Source organism: Anopheles arabiensis, chromosome 3 (assembly GCF_016920715.1).
Source record: "Anopheles arabiensis isolate DONGOLA chromosome 3, AaraD3, whole genome shotgun sequence".
Taxonomy (NCBI): Eukaryota; Metazoa; Arthropoda; class Insecta; order Diptera; family Culicidae; genus Anopheles; species Anopheles arabiensis.
The window spans coordinates 73,315,518-73,334,407 of record NC_053518.1 but is presented as its reverse complement, the minus strand read 5'-3'; the positions used below and the strand labels follow the sequence as shown (position 1 = coordinate 73,334,407).

The 18,890-nt window shown below is 46.1% G+C and overlaps 3 protein-coding genes across 6 annotated transcripts in view; all 3 read left to right on the top strand.

Moving 5' to 3' along the window:
• Nucleotides 1-325: 325 nt before the first annotated feature.
• LOC120899818 (spermine oxidase-like) lies at nt 326-3,765 on the top strand. Its single transcript, XM_040306048.1, has 5 exons — nt 326-622; nt 904-1,599; nt 1,792-2,239; nt 2,314-3,113; nt 3,638-3,765. Exons 2-5 carry the CDS (start codon nt 1,427-1,429, stop codon nt 3,651-3,653), a joined length of 1,437 nt encoding a protein of 478 aa, XP_040161982.1. The 5' UTR covers nt 326-622; nt 904-1,426; the 3' UTR covers nt 3,654-3,765.
• On the top strand, nt 3,659-5,816 carry LOC120901176 (spermine oxidase-like). Its single transcript, XM_040308886.1, has 3 exons — nt 3,659-3,702; nt 3,933-5,162; nt 5,237-5,816. Exons 1-3 carry the CDS (start codon nt 3,659-3,661, stop codon nt 5,814-5,816), a joined length of 1,854 nt encoding a protein of 617 aa, XP_040164820.1.
• Nucleotides 5,817-5,818: 2 nt separating this feature from the next.
• The window catches only part of LOC120899817, a 59,375-nt gene continuing 46,303 nt past the window's right edge, over nt 5,819-18,890 (top strand). Inside the window, exons 1-3 of one of the 4 annotated variants that reach the window (XM_040306046.1) lie at nt 7,609-7,791; nt 8,371-8,484; nt 10,276-11,153. In XM_040306046.1, coding sequence (XP_040161980.1) covers nt 11,024-11,153 — 130 coding nt within the window. In that variant the 5' untranslated portion in view covers nt 7,609-7,791; nt 8,371-8,484; nt 10,276-11,023. The other 3 variants (XM_040306047.1, XM_040306044.1, XM_040306045.1) reach the window with 3 other exon arrangements.

Genomic DNA, 18,890 nt, shown 5'->3' with positions numbered 1-18,890 from the left:
CTTTCGGATAGTTAGTCATTGCTACTGGAGGGGAAGGTTCACATGGGAATCGTTTCTGTTCGGCCTAACAGGTGCCTGAAAGCGTTTTGTCGTTTTTGATTTTTTTAAATAGAAAAATAACGTTTTAGTAGGTATGACATATTTTTAATGTCGTTTGTAGTTGTTATTTAATTAATTTAATTATTAAAAAAATACGTTTTATCCATTTTTTGTATCTCTAATAATTGAGTATCACACGAACCATCGTCAAATGTGCGCCGTGTATGTGCTGCTTAACATTTGCAGATCCAAATCGTGTGTCGTTCACGGTGCTGTCAAACGGATCTGTGTGTATGTGTGGGACGATATCACCACTACACACGCACAATACCAAAAACACATGTTATTCGCGCATACTCGATACCGCGAAATCGCATCAGCCCCGTCGCAGCCAACCAGCCAGTTCTGAGGGTCAAAGGCAAGCGATAGGGTTAGTTGTCTACTGCACTGGACGTGACCGTGTCCGGGACCGACGGGAGCAAACAAGGCCGAGGTTCAAAACAGAAAACAGTGCGTCGCGGGCAGTGCACAACATTACCCAGTGGCCGGCAGTGTGTATCTTATCAATCAGCCTTCCAACACGGTAAGGATGGGTTTGGTGCCTTCAGGGGGAAAAAACAAAACAATGTGCAAATGTGCCTCGGCTGTAATCTTATCATATGTCGCGAAAGGGGGTGGGATTAAAATGTCCCAGATTATGTCCCTACCTGTGCTGTGCTGTCTTGCTGTGAGTTCAGTTGTGCTCGTTCTAGCGAAATATCTTTGCCCAGGTCGACCCGGAGCTGTCGCCACGGCCTATTGTGATTTGGTGCTTTCTTTACCTTTTTGCTTAAATCTTACCCATTTTTCCGTTCATTGTCACAGTTGCACCATCGCTCCGTCACGAAGTGTCTCCACGTCGCCCCCCCCCGATAAGTTCGTCTTCGTCCGAAGCAGAAGGCTGTAATAATTATCCTTCCATCCGCACTGCCAACCCCACGGAGGAAGGCTTACACCAAAGTGGCAACAACAATAGAACACCCCGTATAGCCTCACAAAAGCATCATCGAGAGGGTGATATTCTCCCCTCACTCTTTCCTGCTGCGGCGAAGGCGGAAAGAAAGCGCAGAACGCAAAACAATCATCTTGAGCGCGCGTTATCGATTGGGCGATGATGTGAGACGGGTCGAGCGAAGGACCCCGGGCGTTTGATGAATTCCCCTCGTTCGCCTGTGTAGTGTAGTGTGCTTGACGCTGGTGGCTGGACGAACGATTGCTTGCGCCCCTCGTAAGGTGGCACACTTTTGCACGCGACCGAACCCTCATCCGGAGGCTGCGGAACAAAAGAATTTCTAGATACAGACACACACACACACAGGCAGACACACACACACCCTGGACGGCAAGGATGAACCCGCGCATCGTCATCATCGGGGCCGGTGCGGCCGGTGTGGCCGCGGCGACGCGGCTCATCGAGCGGGGCTACAAGAATCTGAAGATACTCGAGGCGGAAAATCGCATCGGTGGCCGCATCCACACCGTACCGTTCGGGGCGAACGTTGTTGACCTGGGCGCACAATGGTGAGTTTTTTTGTTGTTGCTGTTGTTGTTGTGCCACCCCGTTCCGTTTCCCGAGATGAAGGTCACTAAATAATCGATTCCCCGTCGGTATAATTTATTTATTATCCACGGTACGGCGGGGTGGTTCCGTTGACTTTTTCTTTTCCTTATTAATGATGGATGTTGTTCTCCCGCTTTTTTTTACCCTCCCAGGTGCCACGGTGAGAAGGGAAACGTGTGCTACGAGCTCGGCTCGAAGTACAACGTGTTCGACTCGAACAGTGCCCGGTACGAGCGGTTCGTGCTGACGCGCTCGAACGGCGAACAGATACCGAAGGAGCGGAGCGAAAAGCTGCTCGGCCTGATCTGGTCCATCCTGGAGACGCACAAGCACGAGCTGACCGGGTACCGCGGCTCGCTCGGCTCGTTCATCATGGGCAAGTTCCGCGCGCTGCTCGAGACGCCCGAGTACGCGGACGTGAACGACGAGACGGCGTACCAGGTGCTGGAGTTTTTCCACAAGTTCGAAAACTCGATCGAAGCGTCGGACAGCTGGTTCGACACGTCCGGGCCGGGCTACCTGCACTACTGGGAGTGCGATGGGGATTTGCTGCTGAACTGGCGCGACAAGGGCTACCGGACAGTGCTGGAAATTTTGATGGTAGGAGGGCAAGCTTGATCATTTCATTGAGGCATTTGATACAAGTTTTGCTTGTTTTTTTGTTGTTATTGTAGAAACGCCATCCACTCCCCACCGCAGCGGATGCAATCAATCTGGAGGACTACACGCACTTCAACAAAACGGTCGCCAACATTAACTGGACCGCCGGACCGGACAGCTTGGTGTCGGTGCGCTGTACCGACAACAGCGTGTACGATGCGGACCACGTGATCTGCACGATTTCGCTGGGCGTGCTGAAGGAGCGCTACCAGTCGCTGTTCACGCCCGATCTGCCCCCGATCAAGCGGAACGCCATCCAGGGGCTGACGATCGGCACGGTGAACAAGCTGTTCCTGGAGTTCGAGAAACCGTTCTGGGCGGCCGGGTGGCAGGGCCTGAGCCTGATCTGGAACCAGGCCGACCTGGAGGAGGTGCGCAAAATGCCGGACAGCTGGATGGAGGACGTGTTCGGGTTTTACATCGTGGACTATCAGCCGAACGTGCTGTGCGGTTGGATTTCGGGCAAGAATGCGCGCCGCATGGAGCGGGCGAGCGATGAGGAGGTTCGGCGCGCGTGCATGTTTCTGCTACGCAAGTTTATGAAGGGCTGCACCGTGCCGGAACCGGTCCGGTTTCAGCGTACCAGCTGGTACTCGAACCCGAACTTCCGCGGCTCGTACACGTTCCGGTCGATGACGACGGATCTGCTGAACACGTCCGCATCGCACCTGGCCATCCCGCTGACCAACTCGTGCGGCATGCCGGTGGTACAGTTTGCCGGCGAGGCGACGCACGATCACTACTACTCGACCGTGCACGGTGCGGTGGAGACGGGATGGCGCGAGGCCAGCCGTTTGATCGATCTTTACGATAGGTAAGTTGGAGGGTGAATGTTTTTGGTTGGTCACTGTTTTTTTTTTTTAGTTTGAATGCTATTGGAAAAGTCTCGAAAGAAACAGATGGATTTTTTTAACGATTTTGGGCATAGTAACGAAAGGAAAAAAGGTTTTTTTATCCCTTTGAAGCAGTTCCTTAACAAAACACTTTTTTTAATTTGGATTGAGAAAATTCATGCATAACTACAAAATTAGGCTCGTAGGATCTAGTAAAAATTGATTTTTATTTCAAAATGTGCATGTTTTACTACGTTATCGTTAAAATTGTACTATAACTAATGCTGTACAACTTTTTTGATTGTTGTGTGTTTAACTTTTCGTAACACTTCATTGTTTACAAATAACAAAACCAAATAACAGTTAACAACACCCTTTCAAACAAAAACTACACACAAGCAATCGCATGTGGTTTTTACTCGGTTTTCCTTAAACCTCCTTTTTGATTTGTTCTGTTTATTTCTTTTCTCCGTTTCGTTTCGTTTCTTTTCTTCCTATTCTGCAGGAAGGCTCATCTGTAAGCACGATGATGCAGCCGGAATTGCCCTCCCCATATACCACGAACGAACAGTTAACCAAACCACACACCCACACACAGATAAGACACAATACACCGTTTTTTTCTCTCTCATAGATATAGTTTTTTTATTTTCCATTTTAATCTTTCGCTTTGCGTTTTGCAAAACATGCTCAATTAGCGTTTACGTTTACTGCTTCAAAAGTAAGTTTGCATGCTGACCTGATTACATTGACACATCTTATCGTAATCGGTTTCTTTCCTGCCTCTTCCTCCCCGACAGGCTGATACCACCGTTCAACCACGGGCCAAAGGCGTACGTGGACGTGCTGATCCTTGGCGCCGGCATTGCCGGGCTGGGTGCCGCCAGGCAGCTGCGCAACTCGGGCAAAAGCTTCGCCATCCTCGAGGCACAGTCCGTGCCGGGCGGGCGCATCAGCACGAAGGCGCTGAAAAAGCATCACACCAGCGGCAGCGGCAAGGGCGGCCACTGTCAGCTGGTGGAGGCGGGCGCCCAGTGGCTGCACGGCCGGCAGAACGAGTTGCACGAGATGGCGAAGCGCAACGGGCTGCTGCGCGAGGAAACGTCCGAGGAGGGGTTGGGCGAGTTTCTGCGCGACGACGGCTTCCGGATAGACGACCAGCTGGTGAAGCGGGTCGACTTTATCGTGGGCCAGATACTGGAGCAGTGCGAAGAGTTTGCGGCCCGGGCGGCGGCCCCCGAGCGGGACGGCGCGGCGGTGTATCCCGCCTCGCTGGAGGCTTTTCTGCGCGACCAGTTCCGCAAGCGGACGGAGAAGGACTTCAGCGCGGAGCAGAAGGTGCTGGCGCAGCAGCTGCTCGACTGGCACTGCCGGTTTCAAATCATCGACAACTCGTGCCTGCACGTGTCGGACATTTCGGCCAAGCTGTGGGGCAGCTACTCGTTCAATGGGGAAAGCTGCCAGGCGCACATCAACATGCGGTACGGCTTTCAGGCCCTGGTGAGCTGCCTGATCGAGGAGATCGGCGCGGAGAAGATCGTGTACAACAAGGCGATCTGCGAGATACGCTGGCTGGACGGGCGGGGCAAGGTGATCGTCAAGTGTACGGATGGGACGATCTACTGCTGCCAGCACCTGCTCGTGACGTTCTCGCTGGGCGTGCTGAAGGACACGATGGACCAACTGTTTCAGCCGAACCTACCGGCCAGCTACAGCCGATCGATACGGAGCATCGGGTATGGGACGATCGACAAAATCTTCCTCCAGTTCGAGGAACCGTGGTGGGGCAAAGCGGAAGGCATTCAGCTGGTGTGGCGGGACGAGCTGCGCAAGGATTCGCACTGGACGCGGTTCATCTCGGGGTTCGATGTGCTCAGCCCCGGTCCGCCCAATACGCTGCTGGGCTGGATCGGCAGCTACGGTGCGCTCGAGATGGAGGCACTCAACGACGAGCAGATCGTGAGCGACTGTGTGTTCATTTTGGAGAAGTTTACCAAGAAGAAAGTACCTAAACCTGTCAATTATTACTGGTAAGTAATAACACAATGATTATTTTTTTAAATAGCGAATTGTTTATAAGCGAACGTTTCCGCTCTTTTCGCAGCACTAGATGGAATTCCAACCGCTACATCCGTGGGTCGTACAGCTACACCTCAGTCAACTGTGACCACGAGCAGAACTTTATGTCCAACCTGACGGAAACGCTCGTATGCAATCAGTACGACAAGTTGGGAGAGGAATCGCGCAAAAAGACCCAGTCCCAGCCACAGTCTACGCCAACCGCGGGTGGTACGCGCGCTGGAAGCACGGGCACGTCGACGAGCACCCCAAGTGGCCACAGCACGAGCAGCAGCAACAGCAGCAACACACTGACCAACGTCCAGCCAAGCTCAACGCAACGGGGCAGCAACACACCGACCAAGGTTACGACGGTTCAGATGGCAGCCGATTCTCTAGCAACCACTGCCTCGAACAGGCCGCCTTCGACCCCTGCCGGTACACCAGCGAAAACGAAACCACCGGTCGCGGGAAGCGCCAACGTGAGTGGTAGTGTAAAGCCGAGTGCAACCATACATTTCGCCGGGGAAGCTTGCCACGAACGCTACTTCTCGACCGTTCACGGCGCGTACCTGTCGGGGATGGAGCAGGCCAAGAAGATACTGTTGCTTGACCAGCAACAGTAGTGTAACCAGTTAGCACTTCCTAATAATGCGACGCAATCATATACAATCGGTGAAACGGAATCAAAAACCGATCGGGGTGGAGTCGATCAAAACAGTAGAGAAGAGGAGAGCAATGTAGCAAAACTAAGCAGACAAAAAAACCACAACTCTATTTAGGTTTTAGGTTTCGTGTCAGACACAAACCGAGAGTATGATAATTTAGTCAGTAAGCAGAGGTAGCAAAGCAATGCCATTTACGCATCCAACTCCCAAACAAAACTGGGAAACTGCAATGGGAAGCAGTTGTAGCAATTCATAAGTAGGAAACAATGTTTAAGAAAAAAGGAACACGCAAAATGCGTTGATCTATTTAGCTTCTATCGTAGAGCGAGTAGGACGAAAGTTTATTAAAGGGCAGGTAGGACAAGCTAGGCAAATTGTGAGTAGGGTCATCATATCGTTCAGTGCCGTACCTTCCATGGAGCAATAGTTCTAATCTACGTTCTTCCATTTTTTAATTTTCTTTTTAATTACAAGATTCGCATTTCATGTGCTGTTCAAACACAGATACATTGATTTAACTTCCTAACACAATTAAATTCATCAGAAGAACAAAGCAAACTTTTGTGGAGCTCAGCTTCGTTACAGGTGTGCATCGTGAACAATTCTAATACTTTGTTTTCTGTTTTTTTAGAGCTAGAAAGTAGAAAGAGATAAACAATTCGCATCCTGAAAATGTGGCGTATTTATATCGGTACAACGGAAAGAAATGATTGGAATATAAATTGCACCAATTCCTTTACATTTGTTGAACCAGATAAACAAACACGAAGCAGAGACTACACGCTGTGTGGTGGAATGAATATTTTGCCAATAATACATCATAAAAGTCTATCTCAGGTATGTACTTGGATTAATTTTTTTCCTTTTTTAATGCTTAGCGTCACTAATGCTAATAATTTTATTGTGTATTTAGATTTTTTATTCCCATGTCCACCTAAATTACTTATTTTAATTTTGGATGTTTAAAAGCTGTATTTATTAGACAAACATATTTTTTTGTTTTCTTAACACTGTGACACGAACAAAAATATTTTTTATTAATTTCGCTGGACTCGTGGTACAGTCATTAACTCGTACCACTTAACAACATGCCCGTTATGGGTTCAAGCCCCGAACTGACCGTGCCTCCCATACGTAGGGCTGACAACAATGATTGCGCCAAAGAAGAATAAGAATAACAAGAAAATAATACAGTAGAGCGCCGTTTATCCGGGCTTCTCAGGACTTGTCCTCACCCGGATATGCGAATAACACGGATAATGACTCAAATTATGTATTTTATCACGAATTCCTGATTAATTTTTGGAAACCTATCTTATTTTTAGATAAAAATTATTAACTTCATGTTTTTTCCATAAAAATATTTGAAATTAGCTTTGAATTATCGTGTCTTTTGTTATGAAAATGTGCTCTTTTAACTGCCTTTTCAAATATCCTCCTCATAACGCAATGTCACCTTGGTATTCAACTGTCATTTCTCAACAGCACGGATAAACGGACAGCCGGATAAAAGGTACCCGGATAAACGGCGCTCCACTGTATAATTTTTGTAATTTATTAAAATATTGCAAAGTCACCTTTTGAATGTAGTTGATCACCCCTGTAGCTGTCAGTACCAATCATATTTGGGTAGCTGGGTCTGCTGAGGAAACAATACAAAATACAGTACGCATTTCTACAAAGCAATCATAATAAAAATAACACAATTTTTATAGTACCTAGTTGTCGATCGATCGACATTTCATCGCATAAAGTACATTTTGTAAAATCTATTTGTCATGTAAACGTTCACGATCATGACCACCGGACACGCACACCGTGCCCAACACACGGTGCATCGCATATAAGCAAGGTTCGTCGTTTGAAAACAAGTCATTTTTTTGAATCGAGCCGAACCGAACGGTCACGGACAACAACACGTGCAGTGTGTAAGGTGCGTAGAACGGATGTGTGTGTGGATAACAAAAAAAAAAAGCTGGAAAAAGAACAGAAACCGTGAATGAGTGGACAACAACAACAAATGCAGTGAATTAAATTTGGATTCTATTCCGCTTGTGATGTAAGCTGTTAAGATGCTTAAAACATATCCGTGTTATTGTTGGTGCAAGTGAAACGTGTCTGTTAAATTGATGCTGATCTCTTGATAGTGTAAATGTGACCATTGATATATAAAGAACAACGTGATTTATGTACGACAAATGACAACATATTGAATTCACATGTGACTGTTATTACACAAACGATAGATCGTGTGTAGTGGAATCACTGTAAATTAATTTAAACTATTTTTTAAAAAGAAATACATGACAATGTGATAGAACAATAGCTGCCATCAAAACAATAGTGACATTGATGATGAAAAATGATGAAAAGTGTGGTGACAATTGTTTGAAATCGTGCTTTCATTAGTTTCAATCAAGTGTGATAAATAACGAGGCGTGTTGTAGGGACGATTCTGTAGCAGTAAACATCGAAGTAATTTGCATGTTTGTTTCTTTCTTTGCTTAACAAGCTTTGATTGATTGGTGGAAAAATCCGGTGAAATTAGCGTGCAGCTTGAAGATGTGAAAAAATATGCAAATCAAAGATTCATGGCGTGATAATCAGTCTCGCTCAGGCTGGACAGGTTCGTTGGGAATCGGTAGCCAAATGAGCTGCTTCAACCGAGCGAGGGAAACCTGTTTAAGATAACGGGAAGGGAAACAGGGACAAACCACACGATCGTCAAGTTAACCATTATCTTTTTTTGTGTATGTGCATGAGTGTGTGTGTGTGTGCTTGTGCCCTTCCTATCACCTGTCGAATCAAGCGACTCAATTCGGAGTACCATTTGACCACACAAGTTGATGATCCAGCTTCCTCCCGTCCCGTGTGATGTTTGCCTCTTTCACAACAAAAATCATGCTAATAGTACTTGAAACAGTTTTTTTCACGTATGACAACTGTACAAATAGCTTTTTTTGTCTTATCAGTGGTTGACTTTCTTAAAAAAAAAAAGCAAATAATAAACGGTTCCCACTCCAACAGGTGTAGCGTTACTGTCCTTCGTCAGCATTGAAGTCTCTCTCGATCCGCAGCGGCTAGTGTCGCCTTAGGCGAAAAAAGTTGCTGCAGGCACTTGTAAGTGAGAGCGAATTTCGTTAAAGAATAATGGAACCTATCTCACCTCACGTTAAATACAAAAAGCCCACACAATCTCACCAAAAAACGGCCGAACCAAAGGATTGCCCAGGCGATCGAGCAATCCCGAAACTTCAGCCCAGTATCGCCTGGAGGTACGGGGGAGGGTTCGAAGGAGTCACAGAGGCTCACACACACAGACACACACACACACACACACACACACAGCATCACGCGAATGGTCATGGGAAAAGGAAAGTAATCGATACATTCCTTCTCTTCGTTTGCTTCGCGCGTCGCTTTCTAAACGAAGAGAAAGATAGTACGGAAAAGATCTGCTATAGAGCCAGATGGCCGGAGAGGGAGAGCGAGAAAGAGACAAGCACTGTCGAAAGTGGCTGTGGAATTCTATACGAAGGAAAGGGGCAAAATTTAACCTGTAGATGGTCAAGCCTTGGTCCTGCCGGCACTGCGATTCCATTTCGGTTGCGGTTGCTTTTTCCATTTCGCCAAGCGCACGTGTCGTCGTCTTGTCCGTGCGCCAGCGACACCTCCGTGCAGGCTTCCGCGTTCGTGGGCATAGTGATGCTTTTGTTTGAATGTCATTTTATTGAGAGATTCCTAAAGTAAGCTAAGAATGAATTAATTTAGAGCTTGAGTATTTTAACACAAGCACGAGCTCTTTCGAAATTACTTTTACTGCACTACTGCAGCAGCATCAATGTTTGGTCCCTAGTTTTCAGCTGCGAAAGTGTGAGAGAGCAAACGGCTTAATTTGTTATGCTCGTTTAACAGCCGGAAATATAACTATTTAAAAATTCTATCGATTAGGAAAGTGGATCGATGCACCACCACGAGGCTGCTCCGTCCATAACTTAGCATTCCGATCGATCGTCCGGCAATTAAAAGGTGGAGCTGCTTGTTGTGTGTTTGCTGCACGTCTTTTATGGCACACGATTAGTGTAATATTATGCATCGAGGAGGAGGCCTGGTGATGGGATGGGATCCATCATCATCCAGCGCAGGAGAAAGTGTGTTTGCTGAAGGACTGAAGGGGTGGCAATAAATCGATCGTCCAAAAAAGATACAGATCGATACAGAATTCATTAGCTTTAAGTTTGCGCTCCCCGCTGCTCTCGGGGTTGCAGTAGTATGATGGTCCGTTTTGTTTTAATTTCTTTCAATTTCACTCGTGGTGCTACAGTGCAAAGAAACTTTAATCAAAACGTACTCTCTGTAGTCTTTTTGCTTTAATCCTCTCACTTTTTTTTCTCCTTTTGTGCCTGTTCCCGTCCAGTGCAAACGATAATTCCGCAGTGACAAACAGTGAAGAACACATACAGCAGAAGAAGCGAAAAAAAAGCTATACCCTGCGGGACAATCACGGCCCCAACCGATCATCATCATCATCCAAGCAGGCAATAATAATCGGAGATAATGGTTGCATAATTTTAGCATTAAATTCGTAACCGCAACCATAACAATAAAACAAAAAAAAAAAACAAAAAAAAAAATCAGTGAACGCCAAACAAAGCTTCGCGCGAAGAACGTTCAAGAAGAACGGAAAAACCAACTGGAAAACGAAAGGGTTAATACTTCAAGCAATAATACAAAAATTTGCAACACCGCATGTGAAACGACAGCGGTGTGTGCCGGATTCAATGGATTTGTGCCCGGGCCGGCCAACACCAGTGGGGCTGGAGCGTCACAGCGCAGCAAAGCGGGGCGAACCGATCGCCCAACGCGTCCAGTGATCTTGTGACTGTGTGATTGTGTGTGATTTTCTTCGGCGTCACCGTAATTTCCCGTCGTTTTCCACTGCTGCAAGGATGATGTCATTGCGTGCCGTTTGCGTGATACTATAATCGGATCATAGTTCTGTGCTGTGCGCCAGTGTGTGTTTAAGTGTTTTTTTCGTTGAGTTCGATAACATTTCGGTGCATCTAAAAGGTGATAAAAAATTACAAAAAAAAGAAAGCCAACCAAATTGATATTCCCGAGTGAACGTGTGGTTTTCTTTGGAGTGACTTTTTAAAGGCAACGAGATGGAAAACGAGTCCTGCTACGGTGGCGGCGATATTGCGGGGGCCATTTTCGGCACACTGCTCGCCGTGATCCTGGTCGGGGTGCTGCTATGGTGGCTCTACAAGAAAAACTACATCCTGAAGCGACTAGGTAAGTGGTTTAATGGATAATTGTATCAGTTCTGGGACAATTCAATCAAACTATTAAGCAGAGTTTTGTTGATTTTTGAATGTTTTTAACAAAGCATTTTATGGCATTATGTGATAACACAACTCAAAGCCATAACGTCGAAACAGAGTAAAAATTTACAAAAAAATTAAATTAAACACTATAACTTTCCTTAAGTTGAAATTGATAAAAATCTATCAGAAAAAGGTATTGCGTGACGCTAGAATGCACCCGCCGCTGTCCGCAATTCCTCTGAGGCAAATATTGCCATTCATCAAAGCTGACACAAACACACACACACACACACACATAGTCGGGTTGCATCAGTGCTTCCGGGCGCGTCATTATCACGCGGGGACTTCGAGCGGGAAATTATGAAACTAATTTTCCAATCATTCCCGCGCACGCAACGCCACCGACCGAGGGAGGTATGTCACTTCAGCGCCCAACGGAGGGGGAGCTTTATTATTTTAGTGTCAATCTGTTTCACTTTCCAGCCCCAATCCAGCTCGCCCGGGAGCGGAAGTGCATCGGGGGCTCTTTGCATAGCTGGCCTGGGCGATAGAAAAGAAAGGGTGAAGAAACTTAGAGCACGCCGGGTGATTAGGTCAATCAAGCGTGGAAAAGGTTACCTCGCTCCACGCTGCCTCTCCTGGCCCATTGCACGGGTACGGCAGGATGTTACATGCGTCGCATGCAAATGACACAAGTGCACATAGTCCGATCGGGTCCCGTCGGTGCTTGACTCGCGGTAATCGCACCGGATTGTGCAACGGTTGGGGTTTGGCTCGCACCGTGTGTCCCCGATGCTCCCGTTCCCGAAGCGGAGAAGCGCTTTGCTTTCTCTCCTAGCTGGGCTGGCTGGCGGCGATTGCCCGCGGTTTGGTTTCCATTTCTGGCCAGGTGAACTATGTACGCCCACCCGGTTTCCTGGCTGGTGTAGTGGAATGCGATTGATCGGGCCCTCATTCCGCGGCGGTGCGTATGCGGGGAAGTCGCGGTATCATCATTTGCATACGAATCATAATGTTTATCCGATCGCTGCTCAGCGCTGCATCGGGCCAACAGAGCGTGGTTTCATCGAGGAAGGGAGTCCGTTTGAATGGGGGATCATTTTTGTGGTGCGTTGGCTCCCCCTCCTTTTGTTTACCATATTTATTTATGGTCGAATGTTTTGGGATGTCCATCAGAATAGGAAACAGCGGTAGATTGGCGCGGGCGTACGATGGGCTAAATATTGAATGTGGTTTGATTCGTGATTTCAAGCGCTGACCAAGCATTGGCGTCTTAATAGGAACAGACAAACGTTGATGTTTCTGATATTTAAATATTAATCCGATTAAAAGTTTTTAAAAGTTGTAAAAATTGATTCGATTAATAGTAAAAGAAGAAACTTCGAGATTGAAAAAAACCTTTAGCTGTATTTGCGAGTGGTATATATTAGCTGAATCTGCATTACGGCCGGGTTGTCCCATGCTGAACAATAACTATATTAGCTGATTCAAACATTGTGGAGGATTTCTGAGATTTTTATTGAAACATTGATTGTATCAAATCATCGTGGAAGATTACAACTAAATCTACTTCGGATGAAGAGTAAAGTGTCAGTAATAAACAGTTACATTAAGGAAAATGATCAGATTAACCCTTAGCATCGTTATTCGACGTAGATATTGCGGCCCGCGAATTGCTGTTTGGCTTAACAAGTAACCCACTGAACAAACAAGTTTGACACATCTGGTTTAAATCAACATTTGTGAAATACAGAATAAAAAGTATTGTTGGAAATATAATAAAAATAAAATAAAATTTATTTTTTGATTAGCAAACACTACGAGAACTTCTGCTAATTAGAAGACATTGCACATATGTTTTCAAATGGCCCATTAGTTTCAAAGGCATAGAAACGGAGCCGGGTTTCATTGAATATTACAAAACTGGAAAATGGAAGATGTAGACAATTTTGAATTTAATCAATATGTTAAGGGCTTCAAAACGCAATAAGCTAAATAAAATATCTCAAATAATGTTTATTTTGAAAAAGAATATCCAAAAATGTAAATATTGATCATTTCTAAAGCCTTTATGGTCTTTTTAAACAAGGCGTGTCATCTAGATGTACTTTCATAAGGATTCTAGTGTTTTCTAGTATCAAAACAACATATTTTAGACGATATCCGCAAGCCCTAATATTATACAACTCTAGTGAATTGCTACTTCCGTCCGTTGTAAAAACGATCAACAGGAACAACAAAACTAAAAACAAATCAATCGTATGTTTGATTTCCCACTGATTATGTTGCACCCTTTCCGAAATCGGTACCGGTAGCGTACGGCAACGGCTTGAATAAAGCGCCCAGTGTGTCTGGGAGCTCGCTCCAAAAGAGGGAAGGAAGCAAAATCACTTTCCACCGGGGAGCCCGCGTGTAACACGGCTGCGCGCTGTGTCTGTAACATGGCGTAGGCGCGCACCCAGCAAACCATGTCCGGTGTGTGTGTGTGTTTGTGCAAGTATGAGGGGGCACGGAAAGCAGTACGCGCAATTTTTAATTCCTATGTTTTTGAGAAAGAGAGATTGGCACGCACTCCGGAACTGAGGCTATTAGTTCGACGCGCGTAGTGTACCGCAGTTTTTTTTAAATGACATCCACGACACGGTAAACAGAGGGTCAGGTGGGCAAACTAAGTACATCCCTCCAGTTGTAGGAAGTGTTGTCGGCGGCAGCAGCGACTCCCATCGATCATCAGCCAGCTTGTCGTGCGTGACGACACCGGTCGGCTCGGTGATTGCTGCAGCAAATGCATACGCGCATCTCCCACGGAGCAGCGATGAAAGTGTGTGGTCGCGACAAGCAGTTGATGATTGGACTTGGGCCAGCGTACTCTTATCGTCGGATGTGTATTGGTTCAGGTTGGGATTTTGTTTGAAAATGTGGTGCAATTTGTGGGCTTTATATAATCGATCCTATCACTCACAAAATACAGCCGTTGCATCTTGATGATGGTGCGTTTACATTTCCGCTTGCATCTTGACACGTGTTTGGAAGGTGATGAGAAGGGTTTTTTTTTCATCTCGATAAGCGGGTCCTACGAAGACCACCAGCATTTATTAACAAAAAACCGGACACAAGATAATAGAGAAGCGTGAAACGACCAAAAGCGGGATGTTGTATCGATGAAGAAGCGTCCAATGTACGGCATTACCCAATCGCGCGCTTTCCCTTCCCAATGCTGTGTGCACTATTCCCGTACGGAACGGGTTGATTGTGCGCCCAACCAAAAACACAACAAAAAAAAAACAGCTGAAGGATGGACAACAGTTCTCTCAGCAACTCTACGCACCCACCCGTCACCTGTTGAAGGGCAACCGGCCTAGGAGCGGTCGGAGATCTCGCCCACCGATATCGATCGCGAGCTGTCGATAACCTTCCGGTTTCGATCCAGTTTCGAACGGCATCGAACAGGAGGGGCCAGGGTTTGGGAATAAATACTTCACGCCTCATTTCTATCAAGCGGTACGCATCTACGCGTGACCCGCTGCTTGAACCTGTGTGTTTCGTGGCCAATCAACGCAACGCAACGCCAAGTGCACGCTCCAGATAGGCATCAGGGGGGAAGGTAAATATCACGGTGGGTACCACTTCCTGCTCGTTGGTACACAAAAACCATACAGCGCCAGGCAGGCAGCGACATGACCTGATCACGCCAGATCCGTCGAGAAAGTTTTGATAATTGGGAATTGGGAGGGGGGAGCTCCAGAAAGTTTACAGTTTTGGGGATATCTCTGAGGGAGATGTAGACTTCAGCCGGGAACTGCTTGAGAGGAAATGTCTTTGACAGACGCTTTTAGAGATATATTAGAGGTTTCTGACACTTCGTCAAGCTTAACTTGATATTGGACAAAAGATATACATCTACTTCAGACATACTTCAGGATACCAGTTTCACACACGGGAAGGTTCGCAACGATGCCTAAAACTGCCTAAAACGGATTTCTTCCTTTCACGACATCAGGTCCCAATCCACTCAACAAACGATCTCCCGATGCTTATCATATGGTACGATAGAAAAGTGCAAAAAAAAAAGATATCTAGTGACGCCCTCGAGCCTCTGGACATGGCTGGAACTTGTCTACTCGAAACTCTGCCAACATTAGGGCATCGATCGTGGTGTGCGAGCGCGGGTGCGCTTGCGCTATTTTCTCAATCTAAGATCTCTTATCGGCCCATCCGCGATCCGCGTCTGTTGATGTTGTTGTTGTGCCAGGCTGCAACCTGAAAAACAAGTTTCCTGTTCTTCAGTGACAGGAAACTTGCCAAACGGCACTCACACACATGGATGCATACATTCACACAGGTGCCTCACCACGGGTAACTTGTTTTCTTCCAAACTCTGGAAGCGATCCAGAGTTCGTGGGGCAAACTCCAGCGTTTGGTATCAGGATTTGGTTTCCTTTTTTTTTAATATTCGGCTCCGCCTCGAGAAGACACGGAGGAATCTATTCCTGGCGAATATGCAAATTATATTTCCCCGTAAAATTTACCAGCGGACAAAAATCGGTAGAACTGATACGAGGTTTTCGCTATCGTCGAATCATTCTTTGCATTGTAGCCAGGTTTGCAAAACCCGCGAGAGAAAACATACTTCTTACGCAATCAGTGTACGCAACCTGTCTGCGCTTTGGAAGTTGTTTCGCTCTTTTTTTTTGCGCTACTTCCGGTGACGTGATCTCTCTCCCCGTGTTTGTGTGTATGTTGATCTATCGATCATCTTGTGCCTAACCCTGTCTGAAGGGAAACACCCGCGAGACATGCACTCGAGCAAAACACGATTGGGTAACTTCAAAGTTTGCAACTTTCTCGAAATGAATGTTGAGATGCAGATTGATTACTTTGAAGCGACAGCAACTAGTTGGTTTAGGATTAGTTTGGTAAATTGAGCCATTATCCAAAACCCCTGAACTCGGTTTTGTAGCAGATGAAGGCAAAGATGAGGGCAACGATTATTTTTATTTTGTAAGAGATAAAGGCAAAAGTAATTATTATTTTAGAGCATTTTTGGGCAGTTAGGAAGGCGACAATGTCTCAGAATAATAGCAAACAGCTCTCCGAAACTAAATTTCTACAAGAACTTTGTGAAATTCTTAGAAACAAATGGCTATCGAGTTATGTACTCCTTCCTCATTACTATACTTTAAACAAACTCCATTAAAATCCCTGCTAGTAAAGTTTATTATAACTGCAATAAAACTTATTCACTGGTTTACCATCCGTTTGTCGTTGCTAAAAGCTTCAACCTCATGCCACTCGACAACTTCCGTTGTCGGTGTGTGAACCGCGAGGGTGCGGTTGACGATCGTCGACCGTGCTTTCGTCGCAGATCGGTCAGCGACCGCAGGCCACAGTCGAAACCCGAAGACACCAACCACACATTGTTTTGGAGGTGACCATTTCTTCCCCGAGCACGGCGGATCAAGTGTAAAGAGATAAACATTCCAACGATCCTCTCGGACCCCGTCGTGTTGCTTGCGTGCCGCGCGGACAACTATGCGATGCCGCTTCAAAGTTGGCTATTTTCTATTGGCCCATTCGACCCAGCGACACGAGACGGCAAGTCCCTGATCTGCCATGCAGATCTCTCTCTCTCCCTCTCTCTCTCTAGCCCCAAAACACCAACCGGTGATGAGAGTGCGCGCGCGCGCACACGCCCGTTGCCAAAGCGACAAAGTGGATGATTTTTATATCACTTTTCACAAACGAAACGGCGCTTCGTGTGCCACCCTCCGGACCAACCCTGGTGTTGTTGGTGGTGGTGGTGAGCTTTCCGAAAACAAACTGGTTTTGTGGCATTTTGCGTTCTTGCGTCCGCCGATCCCCTCCCGGGGTCGTCGAAGCATTGGAGTAAGCGCTAAAGAAAAGAGGTTGGAAAAGAATTTTTATCATTATACACACCTTCGCCATTTGCCAGTCTTTCAGCGTCAGCGCGCACCGTTTTAGGGCGAGCGGGCAGCACGAATAGCTTGGTCCGCTCGTACGACACGTATGCTGTTAGAAAGCGTCCGGTGGCTCTGGGTACACCTCTGACATTCGCTCAGAATATCAACGGCCGGCCAGCCAGGTTCATAGTTGGATCTATCTCCGTTGCCGAACTGTTTCATTTGCATCTTTGATATATAATACAGATTCAGGCCTTTGCCTCCCCTGCAGACACTGTGGTGTTGGAAAGATGATGCCTAGAACCGGCACACGATCGAGTTAGATCTTGGACGAACTATAATAATTATTTTCAAGCCAATTTTGAGGCATTCACACCACCATTATGTCAGAATTTATTTATCGCATTCTCAGCCTCAGAGCTGAGAAGCGAAAAGAGCATAAAAATATTCTTGATACTAAAGCGTACGGTCTCGTCTAATTGGCATAGAATCTTGATTAGATATTGACAGATTGGATGAGGTCCTTCAGATTTGATCGTAAATATCTGTGAAGTATGAAGCACTGCATTAGTTCCAAGAGTTTATATTCCGTAGGATTACATCAGCAGGAGATCAGAAAATGTGTAAACTTCAATATTGGATCTCTGATATTGGAGCTATACAAAACTAATTACAATAGCTCCTTCAGCACAGAGTTAGTTATCCAAAAAAGAATAACCATAAGATCATCCTGTTCTAATACATTTCTCTCAGTTTAGTCTTAATGTCACACGCCTCAACCACACGCTGTAAAATCTATAAACTAGACTGGAGATACATGACGATATCCAAGAAAGGAAGTAACAAATTGAAGCTACACTGACCAACAAAATGTATTATACCTTAAACTAAAGATTTGAGGCCCTCCAATATTTGAAACCAAAACCTATTGGATGATTGGATTGGATGAGATATTGGTTAAAACGACGCTTCATAGTTATTGACATCGTCTTGATAATGCCATTGTCAAAATTAATGCCGACGACCTGCTATAAATTAGTCAATCGATGGACTCTGAATAGTATTGTAAGCTTCTTCCTATAATCTGGCTCCCTTTTTTCGTAATTACTCACTCTTCTTACGCAGACTGCTCCAAGTGGCTTGCCATGTCTGACGAAAGCGCTAAACGCTGACGCGTAACAAACCAATCGTCTGGACGTAGGTGAAAGCCTCAATCACGCATCACGTTATGATTGAATGATTCCGTAACGGGTCGTGTGCCTTCCCGAAGCTGTAACGGGGACTACACTGCACAAGTAGAATAAGAATTTATTTTCGGTTTATCATAGTTTCTATTGGGCAGAATTCATTACACATCGATTGCACTACACCGGAACCAGTTTTTGCTTTGTAGCGTTCTTTGATAGCGAGTGAGCGTGGGTTGAAAGTGCACCACTGGGTTACCGTAGTGCATTTGGCATAGTTATGTAACCCAGTTTTTTTGTCGTTGTTGCTCCGGTGCTGGAGTACAACAAACCCTTTCCATTCATGTTTTCCATTTCAACGGAGCACTACGATTGTGCAAACGGCACATCATACAGAACGGCAGCACATATGTGTGCTATGCTGCAAGCTAGTCCGTGGACACAGCAGTGTGTATGTTCTGGCTGTTGCGATGTTGTGATCTCCACGTATTTGTTTTTGTTTTGTGCTCGTACGACGATCATTAAGACGGCATACTTCGAGCGGAGCACTGGCGATTTAGCGGAGCAAAACTGGGAGACCTTGTTGGTGTAGTGGGCCTT

Coding starts and splice junctions, on each gene's coding strand:
- LOC120899818 (XM_040306048.1), top strand. CDS start 1,427: ATGAACCCGCGCATCGTCATCATCGGGGCCGGTGCGGCCGGTGTGGCC. Junction 1,600..1,791: donor GTTGACCTGGGCGCACAATG/GTGAGTTTTTTT, acceptor TTACCCTCCCAG/GTGCCACGGTGAGAAGGGAA. Junction 2,240..2,313: donor CAGTGCTGGAAATTTTGATG/GTAGGAGGGCAA, acceptor TTGTTATTGTAG/AAACGCCATCCACTCCCCAC.
- LOC120901176 (XM_040308886.1), top strand. CDS start 3,659: ATGATGCAGCCGGAATTGCCCTCCCCATATACCACGAACGAACA. Junction 3,703..3,932: donor CCATATACCACGAACGAACA/GTTAACCAAACC, acceptor CCTCCCCGACAG/GCTGATACCACCGTTCAACC. Junction 5,163..5,236: donor AAACCTGTCAATTATTACTG/GTAAGTAATAAC, acceptor CTCTTTTCGCAG/CACTAGATGGAATTCCAACC.